Source organism: Rhinoraja longicauda, chromosome 33 (assembly GCF_053455715.1).
Source record: "Rhinoraja longicauda isolate Sanriku21f chromosome 33, sRhiLon1.1, whole genome shotgun sequence".
Classification (NCBI taxonomy): Eukaryota; Metazoa; Chordata; class Chondrichthyes; order Rajiformes; family Arhynchobatidae; genus Rhinoraja; species Rhinoraja longicauda.
The window spans coordinates 14,523,426-14,539,471 of record NC_135985.1 but is presented as its reverse complement, the minus strand read 5'-3'; the positions used below and the strand labels follow the sequence as shown (position 1 = coordinate 14,539,471).

The 16,046-nt window shown below is 44.4% G+C and overlaps 1 protein-coding gene across 1 annotated transcript in view; it reads right to left on the bottom strand.

Annotated features, from left to right (window-relative positions):
- LOC144609118 (aminopeptidase Ey-like) overlaps nt 1-16,046 on the bottom strand; it is a 48,263-nt gene that overhangs the window by 16,392 nt on the left and 15,825 nt on the right. The window contains exons 3-10 of the mRNA XM_078427500.1: nt 14,217-14,353; nt 11,226-11,352; nt 8,302-8,456; nt 6,323-6,436; nt 4,502-4,645; nt 4,350-4,415; nt 4,186-4,251; nt 161-330 (exon numbers count right to left, since the gene is read on the bottom strand). Coding sequence (XP_078283626.1) covers nt 161-330; nt 4,186-4,251; nt 4,350-4,415; nt 4,502-4,645; nt 6,323-6,436; nt 8,302-8,456; nt 11,226-11,352; nt 14,217-14,353 — 979 coding nt within the window. The remainder of the gene's footprint in view (nt 1-160; nt 331-4,185; nt 4,252-4,349; nt 4,416-4,501; nt 4,646-6,322; nt 6,437-8,301; nt 8,457-11,225; nt 11,353-14,216; nt 14,354-16,046) is intronic.

Sequence of the window (16,046 nt, the reverse complement as noted above, 5' to 3'; positions counted from 1 at the left end):
TGAAGTTGATTATTTTGTTGTTTTCACATCCACTGGGGCCAATTTGGACCTTGGGGAACTTCAGCGGATCAGACGGTATGTTTTATGGACTAGGAATTCTACAGTGCACACCCAAACTTATAAAAGTTCATATTACGAGCTCCAAATTGAGCAGACTTACTTGAAATCTGAGGGACGGGTCACGGTTGAATTTGGATCAATGAGGAAATGTTTCTGGCTGACGATTCCTTTTTCTGTGTCAATGGTAACCACTGGGAACCCCATTTGCAGTGTCCATCGACTCATAATTGCATTAACTGTGCCTGGCAATGTGATTTTGCCCACTGCAGCCTGGAAGCGAAATAAATTAATGAGTGGCCTAAAATCAGTGGCGCGACACGATCCAAGTGAAAAGTAAATCCCAGGAATCCTGGTCTCTTATCAGCAGGAAATCTTTTACATTACTTCTCCAAATTCCTCAGAGCCCCAACAAATTGGTCAGACAGCATTTTCCTTTCACAAAACCAGATCGACTTTGCTGGTTACCTTGAATTTTCCTTACTGTCTTGCTATGAAATCTTCAGTAACAGTTTCTAACCCTTTCTCTGTGACATGGATGGGAAAGAGGTGCAGCGGTAGAGTTGTTGCCTCACAGCACCAGAGACCCGGGTTTGAACCTGACCACTGGTGCTGTCTGTGCGGAGTTTGCACATTCTCCCTGTGACCATGTGGTTTTACTCTGGGTGCTCCAATTTCCTTCCACATCCCAAGGGCGTGCATGTTTCTGATTAATTGGCCTCTGTAAATTGCTCCCTGGTGTGTAGGGAGCGAATGAGAAAGTGGGTAGCATGGAACTAGTGTGAACGTGTGATCACTGGTCAGCATGGGCACGGTGGGCTGAATGGCCTATTTCAATGCTGTATCTCTAAACTAAACTAAAATGACTGACCTGTCATTTCTTGCTTTCTCTCTCCCTTCTATTTTGAACAAAGAAGCTGTATTTGCTATTTTCTCACCTAATGGAACCTTCCTCAGATTGTGGGAATTAGGAAAATTGAAACTCATGGATCAGCCGTTCACCAGCTACTTCTTTTCAGATCCTGGGGTGAAGTGTGTTAGGACCAGAGGACACTCAGCTACAACTGCCACCGGCCGCTCAGTCCCACTGCCCTGTGATTTCCCCGAGTTCCTCCCTCCCGTCCAATTCCCAATTGACAGCTGTTTCTGGGTTGTTAGATGCACCATGCGCAGTAAGGAATTACACAAAATACCCGCTTAAATTCACCTGTCATTCCTTAGTTTTGCACTTATTCTTCAAAACTCACTTTGTTAACTCTATATCTCGAGAACCTCTTACCATGTGTGATTACATTTCTGGCTTACAATATTTCTTACTCAAAGTTTACTATGTAAATTGTTTTAATTTTCAGACCTAATGTCTGTCTCTGTGCTTTCCCTCTAATATGTTTTTAGTTAACCATGGATGACTAGTTCTTCCCTCAGAGTTTTGCTTTCTCCATGTAGCCTGTATGGTGAAAGACCTCCTGATTCACCGATTCCTTAACCAGCTCATTCTAGCCAGGTTCCAGCCAACTCTGCTCTCACATCCTCAGTTTTGCATGTTTAAATTTAAAACACACTGTGGATTCTTCTCTACCTCAGACAGAATGGAAATTTCAATCACGTTAAGATTATTGCAGTCAGATAGGATTAGCGAGTTCTGCTGCAAGGGTGGACATGAAATTGAGCATTGTGTAATGATCAACAAAGATGATCTCTGATGGGAGGAAGGTCATTGATGAAGTAGCTGGTGGTAGTTGGGTCTGGGATAACGTCCTGAGGAACTCCTTCACTGTCCAGGGACTGGGCTGGGTTTCTCCAACCACATGGTTTCCACACGGCATGGTCTGACACCTACCATTACAGTGTCTTCCTTCTCATGCCTTTTGACTTCAGTCAGAGCCACAACACCCACCTCACTTGGCCTGGGACAGACCAGTCCTGGCCAAACCCAGCAGGTGAGGAGGTTTCATGAGGAAGTGCCATTGGAAAGTTCTGACACCAACTACTTCCGTCTCTGGGTGTTGACTGAGGGTGGGATGATCACTCGGTGATTTCCCACGTTGTTGACAACTGGACTTGAACCCCTCCAGAGGTGTGGCTTGGTCCCTGTCTCCAGTACTACAGCTGGGGTGTTCCCTCAGCCCCTGGTCTTTGCTGCATCCAGTGCCCTCAGGCCCTTCCAGAAAGTTGTGAGAGGCACAGATAGCGTAGACAGTCAGAAACTTTATCCGGGATGGAAAAGTCAAAATAATAGAATATGTAGCTTTAAGTTGAGAGTTTAAATGAGATGCGTGTGGCAAGATTTTGTTTTTACATAGACGGTGGTGAGTGCCTGAAATGTGCTGTCAGAGGTGGTGGTTGAAGCAGGTACATTCATGACACTGTACGTCAGGCATCTGGATATGCAGGGTATGTATTGATATGGGTTATGTGCAGTGAGATATGTGATGGTCTTGGCATCATGTTCGGCACAGACGTTGTCAGCCGAAGGGCATGTTCTTGTGCTATACTGTTGTATGTTCTATGTTCTACATCATGTGGATTGAAGACTGGTTTCTGCGAGGATGGGGACATCAGGAGGGAGTCTTCTTCCCCTCTGACTGATGTGACTTCAGTCTTCCCTCGAGCATTCATGTGCAGGCCCCACTATCCCTTGTTCTGTCCCCACCATCACCCATGATGGGGATATTGTCATAGCCGCTTCCCCTCCGATAGTTCAGGGTCATTCAGAGTTACAGAGCACGGAAATAGGCCCTTCAGCCCATTCCATGCTGACCAAGGTGCCTTGCTGAGCTAGTCTCATTTACCTGCACTTAGCCTATGGCCGAAACCATTCCTATCCTCATATCTGTCCAAACGTTTTTTTTAATGTTATGATGGCATTTCACATTTCCTCAGGCAGCTACATCCATATACCCTTAACCCTCTGTGTAAAATACTTCCCCTCAGGTCTCCATTAAATCTTGCCACTCTCACAAACATATGTCCTTCAGTTTAGACTCCACTACCCTGCAAGTAGGACTGTGACTATCCACCTTATCAACACCCCTCATGGTTTTATAAACTTCTACAAAGTCACCCCTCAGCTTCCTTTGCTCCAGGGTAAACATGTCCCAGCCTACCCAGCCTCTCCTCAGGACTCAAACCCTGATATTTGTTGTGGATCTTTGCTAGTTTATTTATCCTCCACTGTTCCGGGATTACAGAGCTTCCCTCTGCATCGCTCGTTCTGAGATGTTTGAGTAGGTTGGGATGGTGTTGCAAGTTCAGACCCATCGTCAGTGGGCCTGCTGTCACTGACCCTTTTACCTTCTGCTGTTCTCACTGAATCAGGGCCATTCTGCCATGCTGGTCCCAGGCCACGGCTTACAGAGTAGCGGTGACCACTTCTCCAACAGCGCCCTGTGGATTGCCAATTCTCAGCTGCCAAATCTCTCCCACATTTTCCCAGTTCATGGGCGGTGGTAAAAACAAACAGGTCCATTTGGAGAAGTGTTTAAATCATGGGCATTTTAATTTCTCACCTGAGCTAAGGCAGCCCACGTTAGCGTTATCCTTCTTGCTCTGTCGTGTGGAATAAGTACAAACGACACTCGGTCTCTGCAGAGACTGCAATGGCCTGGAATCTGTTGATTACTGTTGCCTTTGGAGCCATGGTAAGTGACCAGGAAGCATCGTGGGAGGCAAGCAGAGAACCTGCCAACGGCAGCAATGCTGGAAGGGACATCCCTCGACAGCTCAAATCAAGCTGCTTACACAGCTACTGCCTCATGTACCTGCTCAACATCCAGTGGCCCCCCCTCACTCGACTTGGGGAGGTTTTAGTCAGGTGAATTGCTAACCCAATATTCATTCTGAGAACACATTCTAGAGAACCTGTCAGTGGAAAACTCATTGGGCAGAGTGTAGAATCCCAACCTGAAACCACCAACAAAGCGCATCTAGTTTAAAGAGAATTGATTATGTTTCTTGAGTTGAACAAGTGATAACAGAGTCAGTCTGACACAGGGAAGAACATCACCCAACAAAGAAACTGTTATCTCCTGCACTTGATGCCTAAAGCTGGAGTGAATGTAGTAAACGGTGTTTCAATTTTCAACATTATTAAAATCTATCCGTTTTATTTTATTTTGCTTAAGATACCTTTTGCAGATGATCAAAGAGATTGTTATATACTGTGTTCCCATATGAAAATTCAGTAAGGTAGCTCTGTAGGGAAAGAAAAAGTAGAGAAATTCAGAGAACTGCAGAAACTGAAAAGGTTTCAAACTAATTGCCATCAGGAAATAAATTCAACAGAGACTCACGCTCAGCCCATCAACGAAGATAGTCTCCGTCAGGAAGTTAGACAACATCCGCAGAACAGCTGCTCCCTGCAAAGAAATCCAAACAGTCATCCGTCAGAATATCATGGACAGAATCACACGGAAAACAACAGCATGTTAAACGAAACACTCACCTTGCTGTATGTAATGGCATCAAAGAGCTCATTGATCTCTGCAGGCGTGTTAATCTCATCCTCTTTGGATGAGAGCGGGTGAGATGATGCCAAAGCATCAATGGCGAACACTCGGTAAACATCGTCCAAGACGGTTAAATCTCTCTGTTAAAGATAGAAGACAATTGAAGATTGAAGGCAGCGAGCATTGGGATCGTTGTGTAAAGGCCTCGGTCATTTATAGCCCATGCCATATGCCCAGCACTTTCCTTCATTCTGTCTCCCTTGCTTTTTGAATAGAGAAATTACATTTGCTATGGGGCCTTTCCTGTGTAATTTTAGTTCAAATTTCCAACAGGCCACGGGGCGATAGCAATGTGTTGGTGAAGTAGCAAATGGAGTTTAACGGCAACAAATCTGAGTGATGCATTTTGGGAGTACTAATGAGGCTGACATTTACCGTGAATGGTGGGGTCCTCGGGAGTATTAAGGAACAGAAGGACCCAGGTGCACAAGTCCACAGATCCATGAAAGTGGCCGTGCAGGTAGATAACGTGGTTTTAAGAAATCATTTGGGAAACCGGCTTTCATTTGTCAAAGTATTTAATGCAAAAGCAGGAAGGTTTTGCTCCAATTTTATAAAAACATTGGTCAAACTCAGTTGAAGTGCTGCAAGCACGTCATGTCATCACACTATGGGGAGTATGTGATAAAGCTAGAAAGGATATAAAGGAGATTAGCCAGGATGTTGCCTGGGATAGAGTGAGCAGAGACTGGAGAGGATGTGTCTTTTATCTCATGAGCTGAGGAGATTAAGAGAGGGATTACTGAGGTACATAAAATTATGAACGGTATCAATAGTGTGGACTACAAGAAACTTATTCCCATGTCAGAGATAGATAAAACTAGAGAAAAAAATGAAGATACGGGGGTTAGAGATTTAGAGGACATCTGATGAGGTCCTTCTTCATCCAGAGAGTGGTGAGCACCTGGAATGCTCTGCTGGAGAGAGTGGTTGAAGAAGAAAACACTTGAATTGTTCAGGCATTGAAAGCTGTGGGCCATCGGTTGGAAGATGGGTTTAATACTGATGGGTGCCCACTGGTCAATGTGGATGTGGTGGGCCGAATGGAATGTTTCCGTGCTGTGTGACTCCGTGACTCTATGATCTGTGCCTTTTGATTCTTTGTATTATTTTATGTCGATCAAACAAGTCTCTTGAAATGTCTCTGTAAACTACAGCTTTCTTCTTCACTTTTAACCAACTGGTAGTTTGTTCAGAACAGGTATTATGCTCAGAACAGGTATTGATAAAGGACAAGTCCCCAGTGCTGAGCTCCACGAAACTCCCAATCTCTCAACAACCCATCCATCATTTCCCTCCACTTTCTTCCACTGCGCCAATGTTGGGTCCAGGTTACACCCTTCCCCTGAGTACCATTCAGTGGGGAGCCACAAGGTGCAGTTTATCCTGACTGTGATCCTGACTGTGTGCAGTTTACACTGGTGCACCACAGAGTTTACCACACTTATTGTGGTCAAAGGTGCCTTTGAATGGTCACAGTTAGATCTGTGGCCTATTCTGCTGGGAAAACTGGGCATTTACTACCTTAATGCTGAATCAACCCTCTTGGTCCTCTGAAGGTAGGCTGCAAACTGTATCCACATATTCCCAACCTCCAACTCATCCAAACTCATCCGCCTCTCCTTCATAACACATTTAAAGATTAACATGGAGGAATCTGTCACAGTTCTGACCAGCATGAAGCACTTTTCATGCATTTTAAATGAAGATTGCTATATCAGATTATTCGTTCACAATCCTGACCAAAATCATCTTACCACATTCCAGGTCGGTTCTGCAAAATCTGCACCCAGGTATTCAACATAAGAGGCAAAGCCTTCATTCAGCCACAGGTCATTCCACCATTTCACGGTTACAAGGTTTCCAAACCACTGAAACATAGGTAAAATGAGTGAGTTCAAGCCTATCGTCCTTCTGAACAGATCAGAATTATAGCATATGATCACGAAGGTACCCAAAACTGGAGCCACAATGAAAAAATAAAGGGGTGCCCATTAATGACAGAGGATCTTCCCTCCTAAAGTGTGAGTCTTTCAAACCCTTTTCTTCAAAGGACAATGGACGTGGAGGCTTTACATCTTTTTAAGGCAGAGGTAGATAGTTACTTGATAAGCAAAGAGTGAAAGAAGTGAAAGGTTATAGAGGGCCCAGGGAAACGTGGATCTGAGCCCATAACAAGGTCTGGCATGACCTTATAACATGGCGGAGCAGGTGTGAAGGGCCAATAGACAATAGACAATAGACAATAGGTGCAGGAGTAGGCCATTCAGCCCTTCGAGCCAGCACCGCCATTCAATGCGATCATGGCTGATCACTCTCAATCAGTACCCCGTTCCTGCCTTCTCCCCATACCCCCTCACTCCGCTATCCTTAAGAGCTCTATCCAGCTCTCTTTTGAAAGCATCCAACGAACTGGCCTCCACTGCCTTCTGAGGCAGAGAATTCCACACCTTCACCACTCTCTGACTGAAAAAGTTCTTCCTCATCTCCGTTCTAAAGTGGCTACTCTTACTGTTAAGGTGTATGTTAGTCTGCTGTTAGTGTTACAGTCAATGGCAATCAATTCAGTTTCATTCAAAAACAAGGTTTGAGTCAGAAGAGTGATATTGCTTCCATCTTCTCCTTCAAACCCATGTCGATGGCAAAGGATTTAGCTGACTCTTCATTGCCACTGCCTTAATTTTCTAGTTACATCTTTGTTCCACTATTACAGATGGAATAACATTTGCAATTGATATGCAGCTTGATGGACAATGAGAATGAATCAACAAAACGACACCTACACCAGGGACCTGGTCATTTCGTATGTTCTGGTGACAAACTACAATAATCCCTTATCATGTATCAGTAGACAATAGATGCAGGAGCGGCCATTCGGCCCTTCGAGCCAGCACCGCCATTCAATGTGATCATGGCTGATCATTCTCAATCAGTACCCCGTTCCTGCCTTCTCCCCATACCCCCTGACTCCGCTATCCTTAAGAGCTCTATCTAGCTCTCTCTTGAATGCATTCAGAGAATTGGCCTCCACTGCCTTCTGAGGCAGAGAATTCCACAGATTCACAACTCTCTGACTGAAAAGGTTTCTATTCTATTCTAGAGGGACTGTGGAGACTCAGTCCTGGATTATAGATGTTCTCTGCCTTGGATGTTCACCAATACATGTTCACAATTTAAGAGTATCAAAGGATATAGGGATTAATTGAGACACAAGAGACTGCAGATGCTGCATTGTGGAACTAAGAATAAACTCAGTGGGTCAGGCCACATCTGTGAAGCCAAAGAGGTGGTTCATGTTTTGGGTTGAGAACCTGCATCAGGACCATGTATCGTGTTAGTTCGGGAAAGTGGCACCAAGGTTGAAGACCAGCCGCGATCTTATTGAAAGTAGAGTACAGGCTCAATGGGCCAAAGTGCCTTGCCCTGCTTCTGATATCTGGTCTAATGACCGCTTGGCCAGAGTATTGTCCCTCTGACAGTGCAGTGCTCGCCCAGTATGACAACTCAGGTAGAGAGGCTCTCCCTCTGCACTGCCGCTCTCTCAGTTCAGCATCCCCCACACCGTCCCTCTGACACTAACGCACTCTCCCAGCAGGACCATTTATTTTGCCATAAACTCAGCACCAACAGTCATGTGCACGACATGTTTACTGCAGACAAATCTGTTGGCATTGTGCACGAGTCAATCTAAGATTCACTTCAAGCAGTGTTCTGCAAAGAGTTGATGCACACATACCTGATGAGCCAGCTCATGTGCTATGACCTTGACCACTCTTTCCTTGTTCCCATTGGAAGACAGTTTTGGGTCGTACAAAAGTGCCGTCTCACGGTAAGTGACCAGCCCCCAATTCTCCATCGCACCAGCATTAAAGTCAGGAAGTGCAATCTGGTCTATTAAAGAGATTAAACATTGAAGAGCAAACAATGGTGTAAAAGTAATCAGACATCCACAGCCTGAGAGTTAATGAACCTTCATTTATCAGTACCACAAACACCATTAATATTTACTCTATGTTAATCTGCTCTTTCAGGTAGAGTTTCGTTAACCCTCCAATCAGTTCTAGGGCAAGAACATCAAAGTAGAGGAAGAGAAATGTGGAATGTTGTGCGCACAGGTGAGGCTCTCAAGCTGTGGCCCTTGGATACAGAGACTCAGATATCATTGTATTACCTTTGTTGGATGCACCCCTGATTTCCTGATTTGTACCATACTCTGCATTTCCATTAATGTTCGGAGCACATTCCCAACTTTCACCATTTTCCACCCCTAGTTCTTTCTTAGCTCCGTACAGAGCGATTCTACATCGAGGTTCTGACTGATATTCTTTGTCCCGTTTTTGAACTCTCATTCTTCATTCATTTTGTCAACCTCTCATAAAAGTACCCTGGAATATTTAATTCTCAACATTGACTGAGAGGTTGTGACAGACGGCTGAGGAGTCCAGAACAATTGGCCATTTTGCAACCACTCCCCATCGTGGCCTGTAAATTGCACCGACTGGTCTCTATTTAAGAACTAGAAGCAGAGTTGCCACTCGGACCCTCCAGCTCCCTCTACCATTCATCATGGCCAACCTTGGCTTTGGCACCATTTTCCTGGGAATCATTACTGCATTCCTTCAGCAGAGAGAGAAAATGTTCTCCTGGGTCAGGAGAGGAAAGCTGTGTGCAGTTCTCCGGCAGCAGTCGACAGCTGTAATCAGACTCCCTCACCCTTGCACTCAAACCCTTTAGCAATAAAGGCTAACGTATTATTTTCTCCTTAACGGTGTGTTGGGTTCATATGTTGGGTTACAGGGATTTTTTTACAAAAATGTCTTAATCCCTTTCAACATAAATGTTACCCAATCTTTCACCATCTCAAAAAATATGCTGCCTCTGTGTTTTGTGGCTGACCTTACATTTCCCACATTGTGCTGCATTGCCCTTGCCCATCCCCTCGGCTTGCCACTTCCCTCACAATCAGTATTTTTACCTTTTTGTTTATGAATGCTGTGAGCTTTCAGACAAAGAGCCCTGTTTGCACCTTCTCCCATTACTGGAGGTACACTCTCATGTTTGTAAGTTGTCATGACAGACTCTGTTTATTATTCTCCATTTTGATATCCTGCTTACTTGCTTTGTTTTTTCTCACAAACTATATATTTCCCGTCAGCAGAACTCTCTCTGACCCCCATCCCCAGAGACTTCTAGATCCTATGCTCTAGGATTTCCATTCTTGAGCCAAGATTTAACTCATTCCCATCCTACTGATGGATACAAGGATTTTTTACTGTCTTGTTCAATCTGCCACACGGAACTTTGTCAAATCCATTGCTAAAAACCTTGTCTATGACATTTCATTGACCACCTCAACGAATCCAATCAATAATCAATCACAATTTTAGAGAAATACAGTATGGAAACACACCCTTCAGCCCACTGAGTCCACATCGACCATCAATCACCCATTTTACACTGATCCCACTTTAATCCTATTTTTTGTTCTCCTCACATTCTCATCAACTTCCCCGCATACTCTGCCCCTCACCTATACACAAGCGGCAATTTACAGCAGCCAATTAACCTACCAACCTACACATCTTTAGGACATGAGAAGAAACTGAGGCACCCTGGGGAACCTCTCACATTCACAGGGAGAATGTTCAAACACCACACAGACGGGAGTCAGGATTGAACCAGGATTTACCCGCAGCACCACTTTGTCTCCCATTGTTAACCAAATCTGTAGACAAATGCCATCTTGCTCAATCTGACACATGGAACTTTACTAAACACCTTGCTAAAATGCATGTACAAACACCTCATTGACCACCTCAACAAATCCAATCGATAATCAAGCACAATTTTAGGGAAAGTCAGCACAGAAACAGGCCCTTCAGCCCACAGAGTCAGCACTGACTGTCATCCACCTATTTAAGCCTCCAGGAATGCTGACTTGTGCTGAACCCAAACTTTTTTTTCCATTTTTGTCTTCAGCTCAGCTTTGAGAATAACTTGCCCCCAGTCCAAGGGCAGGAGTGTTCCCCAGGCAGACGGCCAGTCTGCATTCATCTCTCCAATGTGGAAGAGAGCCCATCCTGAACAGTGACCCAAATTGAAAGAAGTAAATCGTTGTCATCTGATCTCCCCTCCACTCTAACTTTTCCAGCCCTTCCCTTTACCTCTACTCTCTCTGCCTCCTTCTTCTGAAATATTGAAATCTACAATTACCTCGACACCTTTTACCTGCTTAATACCATAATTAACCAACAGTTCTTTCACTTCAAAAAATGAACATGTTATTGCCAGTATAAAACTTTGTGTTAATATTACACACATTTATAGAACAAATCACAGGTGGGCAAGACTTCAACATCATTGTGGGCGGCACTGTGGCGCTGCCTTGCACTGCTTGCAGCACCAGATGCCTGGGTTCCATCCCAACTACGGGTGCTGCATCTATGGAGTTTGTCCGTTCTCCCCGTGACTGCGTGGGTTTTCTCTGAGATCTTCAGTTTCCTCCCACACTCCAAAGATGTACAGCTTTGTAGGTTAATTGGCGTTTTATGTGTAAATTGTCCCTAGTACGTGTAGGAGAGTTTGTTAATGTGTGGTCAGTGCGGACTCGGTGTATGCTGTATCTCTAAACCAAACTAAAAAACGAAACTAAAATCTTACCTGATTTTGGAAGCGGATAGCTAACGTTGTAATATTGTTCAAAAAAATTGAGGATTGGCCTTGTGACATTGAGGGCGTATTCTCCCTGTCCTTGAGCAATTGCTTGCTTTCGAGCCCATATGCGGATCTTAGGACAAAATCAAATTGTTTAGGAATACGTTAATGAATCAAGTATTTTGTTTCACACTAAGTGTTCTGCAACAAAAATAGCAGAAAATCCAAAACACTGAATGAACACAGGTCTGAACCCAACTAAACGTGCAAATAGCTGCTCGATAAACTTGGTGAGAGGGAGTGCAGTGAAGATGACCAGATTGCTTTGAGAGATGATGGGGTTTACCATGTGAAGGGGAGACAGGAAGGCCATGCCTCTCTGCGTGAGGTGATCTCATAGAAAATACAATATTTTCAGAGGGATACAAGTCGATGTTTCCTGTAGAAACAAATAACGGATTTCCTGTGCTGGAGGAGGCTGGAACTGGGGCTCATAGTCTCAGGTTAAGGGGCAGATTAATTAGGACTGAAATATAGAGAAATGTGAACCTTTGAAATGCCCTGCCCTGTCTGGAAGAAGGTATAGGAGTCTGAAAACAATGACCACCAGGTTCCAGAATAGCTTCTTCCCAACAACTATCAGGCTCTTGAACTACACGATACTAACCTCAACTATGAACCTGTGTGTAACGGCGGGGAAAGGTTACACAAAGGACAGTGTGTTTTCTGCACAAGTATTGTGGTTATTCATGTATTGATTTCTTCATTATTTGTGTGCATTGTCTTTACAGGTCTGTTATGTTGCTGCAAATAATATTATTGTTCTGTTGTTGTTACATATGACAATTAAAAATTTCTGACACTGGACGGAGTCTCAGACGCTGATTGTGTTCAAAGGTACATGGACGTGGGTATTAAAGGGACAAGGAGAAGTTGCAGGAAAACAATGCAATGATTGAAGATCAGCCAAGATGTTGAAAGCAAAAGACTTAGGGGAGGGTGGCCCATTCCTGCTCTGTCTCAGTATAGTCTTGTGATTCAGAATGGATATAGACATGATGTAATGGCAGATAACTCTCCCTGTGTTCAGAAAATGGACAATAGACCATTAGAAAAAACAAAAACGAAGAAAAATCAGTCAACAATGCTTGCAAATCTTTTAAAACAATACTAGTATCAATTTACAAAAAGGAGTAGTGGAGATATCAATGAGGTTGAAAGAGGAGAAATGCTCCAGACTGCTGACCTGGATGCCAAGCTGGCGAAGAAAGTGAATGTAGAGATAGTGCTGACCCTGGCTGTCAGCTTCCAAGATGCTACAGAGACCAGAACAGTTCCCACAGATTGGAGGGGTGAACATGTAACCTCACTATTTAAGAAAGAAGAGAGGGAGAAAACAGGGAATTATAATCTATTCAGCCTGAAATCAGTAGAAGGAAAATACAAGAATCTATTATTAAAGAAGTAGAAACAAGACACATAGAAAATAATAATATTGTCGGAATCAACATGGGCATGTGAAAGAGAAATCATGTTTGACAAATACATTGTAACTCAAAATTGATAAGGGGAAAGCAATAGATAAAGTTATCAAGTAATTCAGCACAGAACCAGGCTCTGGCCATCTCCAACGGGATGCCACCACTAGCAAAATATTCCAATCTCCACCCCTTTCCACTTTCCACAGAGACCGTTCCCTCCACAACTCCCTTGATCACTCGTCCCTTTCCACCCAAACCACCGCCTCCCCAGGACTTACACCCCAGCAACTGCAGGAGATGCAACACCTGTCCCCATACATCCTCACTCGATTCCGTTCAAAGATCACAACAATATTTTCAGGTGAGGCAGAGGTTCACGAACCTCCTTCTACCTCATTTATTGTATCCGCTGTTCCAGGTGTGGACACCTATATATTGTCGAGACCAAGCGCAGGCTCAGCAATCGTTCACTGAATACCTCCGCTCAGTCTGCCTAAACCTACCAAATTTCCCTGTTGCCACACACTTTATCTCCCCCTCCCATTCCCATACCAACCTTTCTGTCCTGGGCCTCCTCCACTGTCAGAGTGAGGCCCAGCACAAATTGGAGGAACAGCACCTCATATTTTGCTTGGACACCTTACACCCCAGCGGTATGAATGTTGACTTCTCTAACAAGTAATCCTTGCTCTCCCTCTCTCTTCATCCCTCCCCCTTCCGAGATCTCCGACCAGTCTGACTGTTCCCTTGATTAAATCTCATCTCTGAAGGCTTCGTTGTCATCTTCTCCTAGCTAACAATGATCTATTCTACACTTTCCTTGACCTACATCCCCTCTGATGTCTCGTTCTCACACCTTACACTTCCTTATCTCTGTGTCTCCCTCTCCCCGACTCTCAGTCTGAAGAAGAGTCTCGACCTGAAAAGTCACCCATTCCTTCTATCCAGCAATTTCACTGAGTTACTCCTGCATTTTGTGCCTATCTTCGGTGTAAACCAGCATCTGCAATTCCTTCCTACACTCTTCGGCCCACCATGTCCATGCCAACCATTGTACTTATCTCTACTCATCCCATTTACCTTGAGTTGATCCATAGCTATCTATAGTACTTCTCTAGCTGCTATATTTATGCAAGAACCTCTGCTTCTATCAACTCGGACAGTATATTCCGCCCAGATTCCAGCCACACTCAGTGCGGGAACAAAGGTCAAAGATGACAGGGAATTAGCAGAATAATCTAAAACTGGATGGTATAGCTTTAGTGCGGAAGGTAAGAATTTTAGAAGGGATCTAAGGAAGAGCTATCTTGACTCCAGAGTGGTTGCAATCTAGAGTGTACTGCCCAAGGAGATGATGGATGCAGAGACTCTCACAATATTTAGAAACTTTTCAGGTGAACTCCTGAGTTGTCAAGGCGGAGAGGTCGGTCAACCAACCAGGCCCTGTGGAACCAATCCACTGCCTCGAGGAGGAGCACCAATTCTGTTCATGTTGAACTAAAAACTGATCTCTTACCAAAGGTTCCTGTGTCTTTCGCTCCACAAAACCAAAATCACAAACAATAAAAGCAAGGAGATATGTGGACATCTTGGGAGTTGTTTCAAAGGTGACGTTAATCCAGTTGACATTATTAACAATCACAGTTTTATTCTCTGCAGAGAAAGAGGAACAATTGTTTATACAAATCATGAGCATTTCCACATTACTTAACACATCGTACATAATTTTGCAATGGGTGCACGCGCCCACCATTAGCCACACAACAAGTGAAAGATCCTACATCTGGATGGATTAACATCTTCTCTTTTTGGTGGAGGGGTTACAAGTGGGAATGTTAATCAGCTGATTACAAAATGAGGCACAACATGCTGGAGTAACTCCGCGTGTCAGGCAGCATCTCCAGAGAAGATGGTGATGTTTTGCGTTCGGGACTGTTGTTCAAACTGATCGTGGTGGGGGTCTAGAAAGCTGGAAGAGAGGTGGGAGCTGGAGAAAGCCTGGTGAGTTAGAGATGGGTAGACACAAAATGCTGGAGTAACTCAGAGGGTGAGACAGCATCTCTGGAGAAAAGGAATAGGCAACGTTTCGGGTCGAGACCCTTCCTCAGACCCTTCATCTGTTACAATTGGATACTTGTGAGAGGTTTTTTGATAGGCAGATGGTTGGATAAAGGCAAGAGATGAAAAAAAACAGAGTGTGAGATAAGGATAGCAGTGGTGTAAATTGTGAAGCCAGAGGAAGAATCTGGGCTGAAGGGAAGAAATGAGTGCAAATTTAGGTGGGACCCTGGTATTTCCATTTTATTGATTACAAAGTGACCACATTATGTTTGCCTTTTTTACACCACCAATTATTTAATACTTCATCTGTTTTTCAGGTACAGCAAGTAATTAGAGAAGCTAGCACATACATATTTATTGCTCTGGAAACTGAAATCAAATGTAGGGAGTCGAGCTTCACTGATATAGTGCCGTGGTGAGACCTCATCTGCACTGTGTTGATCTCTTTATTCCAGAAATAATTTCTATTCTTTGGAAACAGTTGAGTGAAGATTGGCTAGACTAGTATCTGGGATGAGTGGATTCTACTGTGGACATGCCAAGCTTGTACCAGTTTGAGCCCAGACCTGCCAGAGGCAATCTGATTTAAACATGCAAGATCTTGAGGAGTCTGGACAAGGTGGGTGGGGAGTTGCTGTTTCTTCTTCAGTAACAATCTAGAACTAGGGGCCACCCACTTAAAACTGAGAAGCGACTAAATTTGCGAGGACACAAAGTGCTGAAGTAATTCAGCGGGTCGAGGCAGCATCTCTGGAGAACATGGGTAGGTAACATTTTGGGTTGAGATCCATCTTCAGACTCTCTCTAAAATTTGAGGGGGTTGTGAGTCATTGAAACTCCCTTCCCCAAAGAGAGGTGGAGCAGTCTGGGAATGGATTACGGTGCCGGCAGACAGCCAGTGGATGAAAGGCTCTTTGCGACAGGGAGGGCGGGGAAGCAGAGTGGGGTCAGTCTAGACCCGGAGATAGACACAAAATGCTGGAGTAACTCAGCGGGTCAGGCAGCATCCCTGGAGAGAAGGAATAGGTGACGTTTCGGAGGACTTCGGAGACTCTCCTGACCCTCAGTCTGAGGAAGGGTCTCGACCCGAAACGTCACATGTTTCTTCTCTCCAGAGATTCTGCCTGACCCGCTGAGATAATCCCGCATTTTGTGCCTATCTTCAGTTTAAACCAGCATCTGCAGTTCCTCCTACAGCTTGTGTTTTCATGGTTGCACTTAGGACTTTACATTAATGGGAGAAGGTTGGGAACTCTGTGTCGATATGACTGGGTGAGGGAGGCAC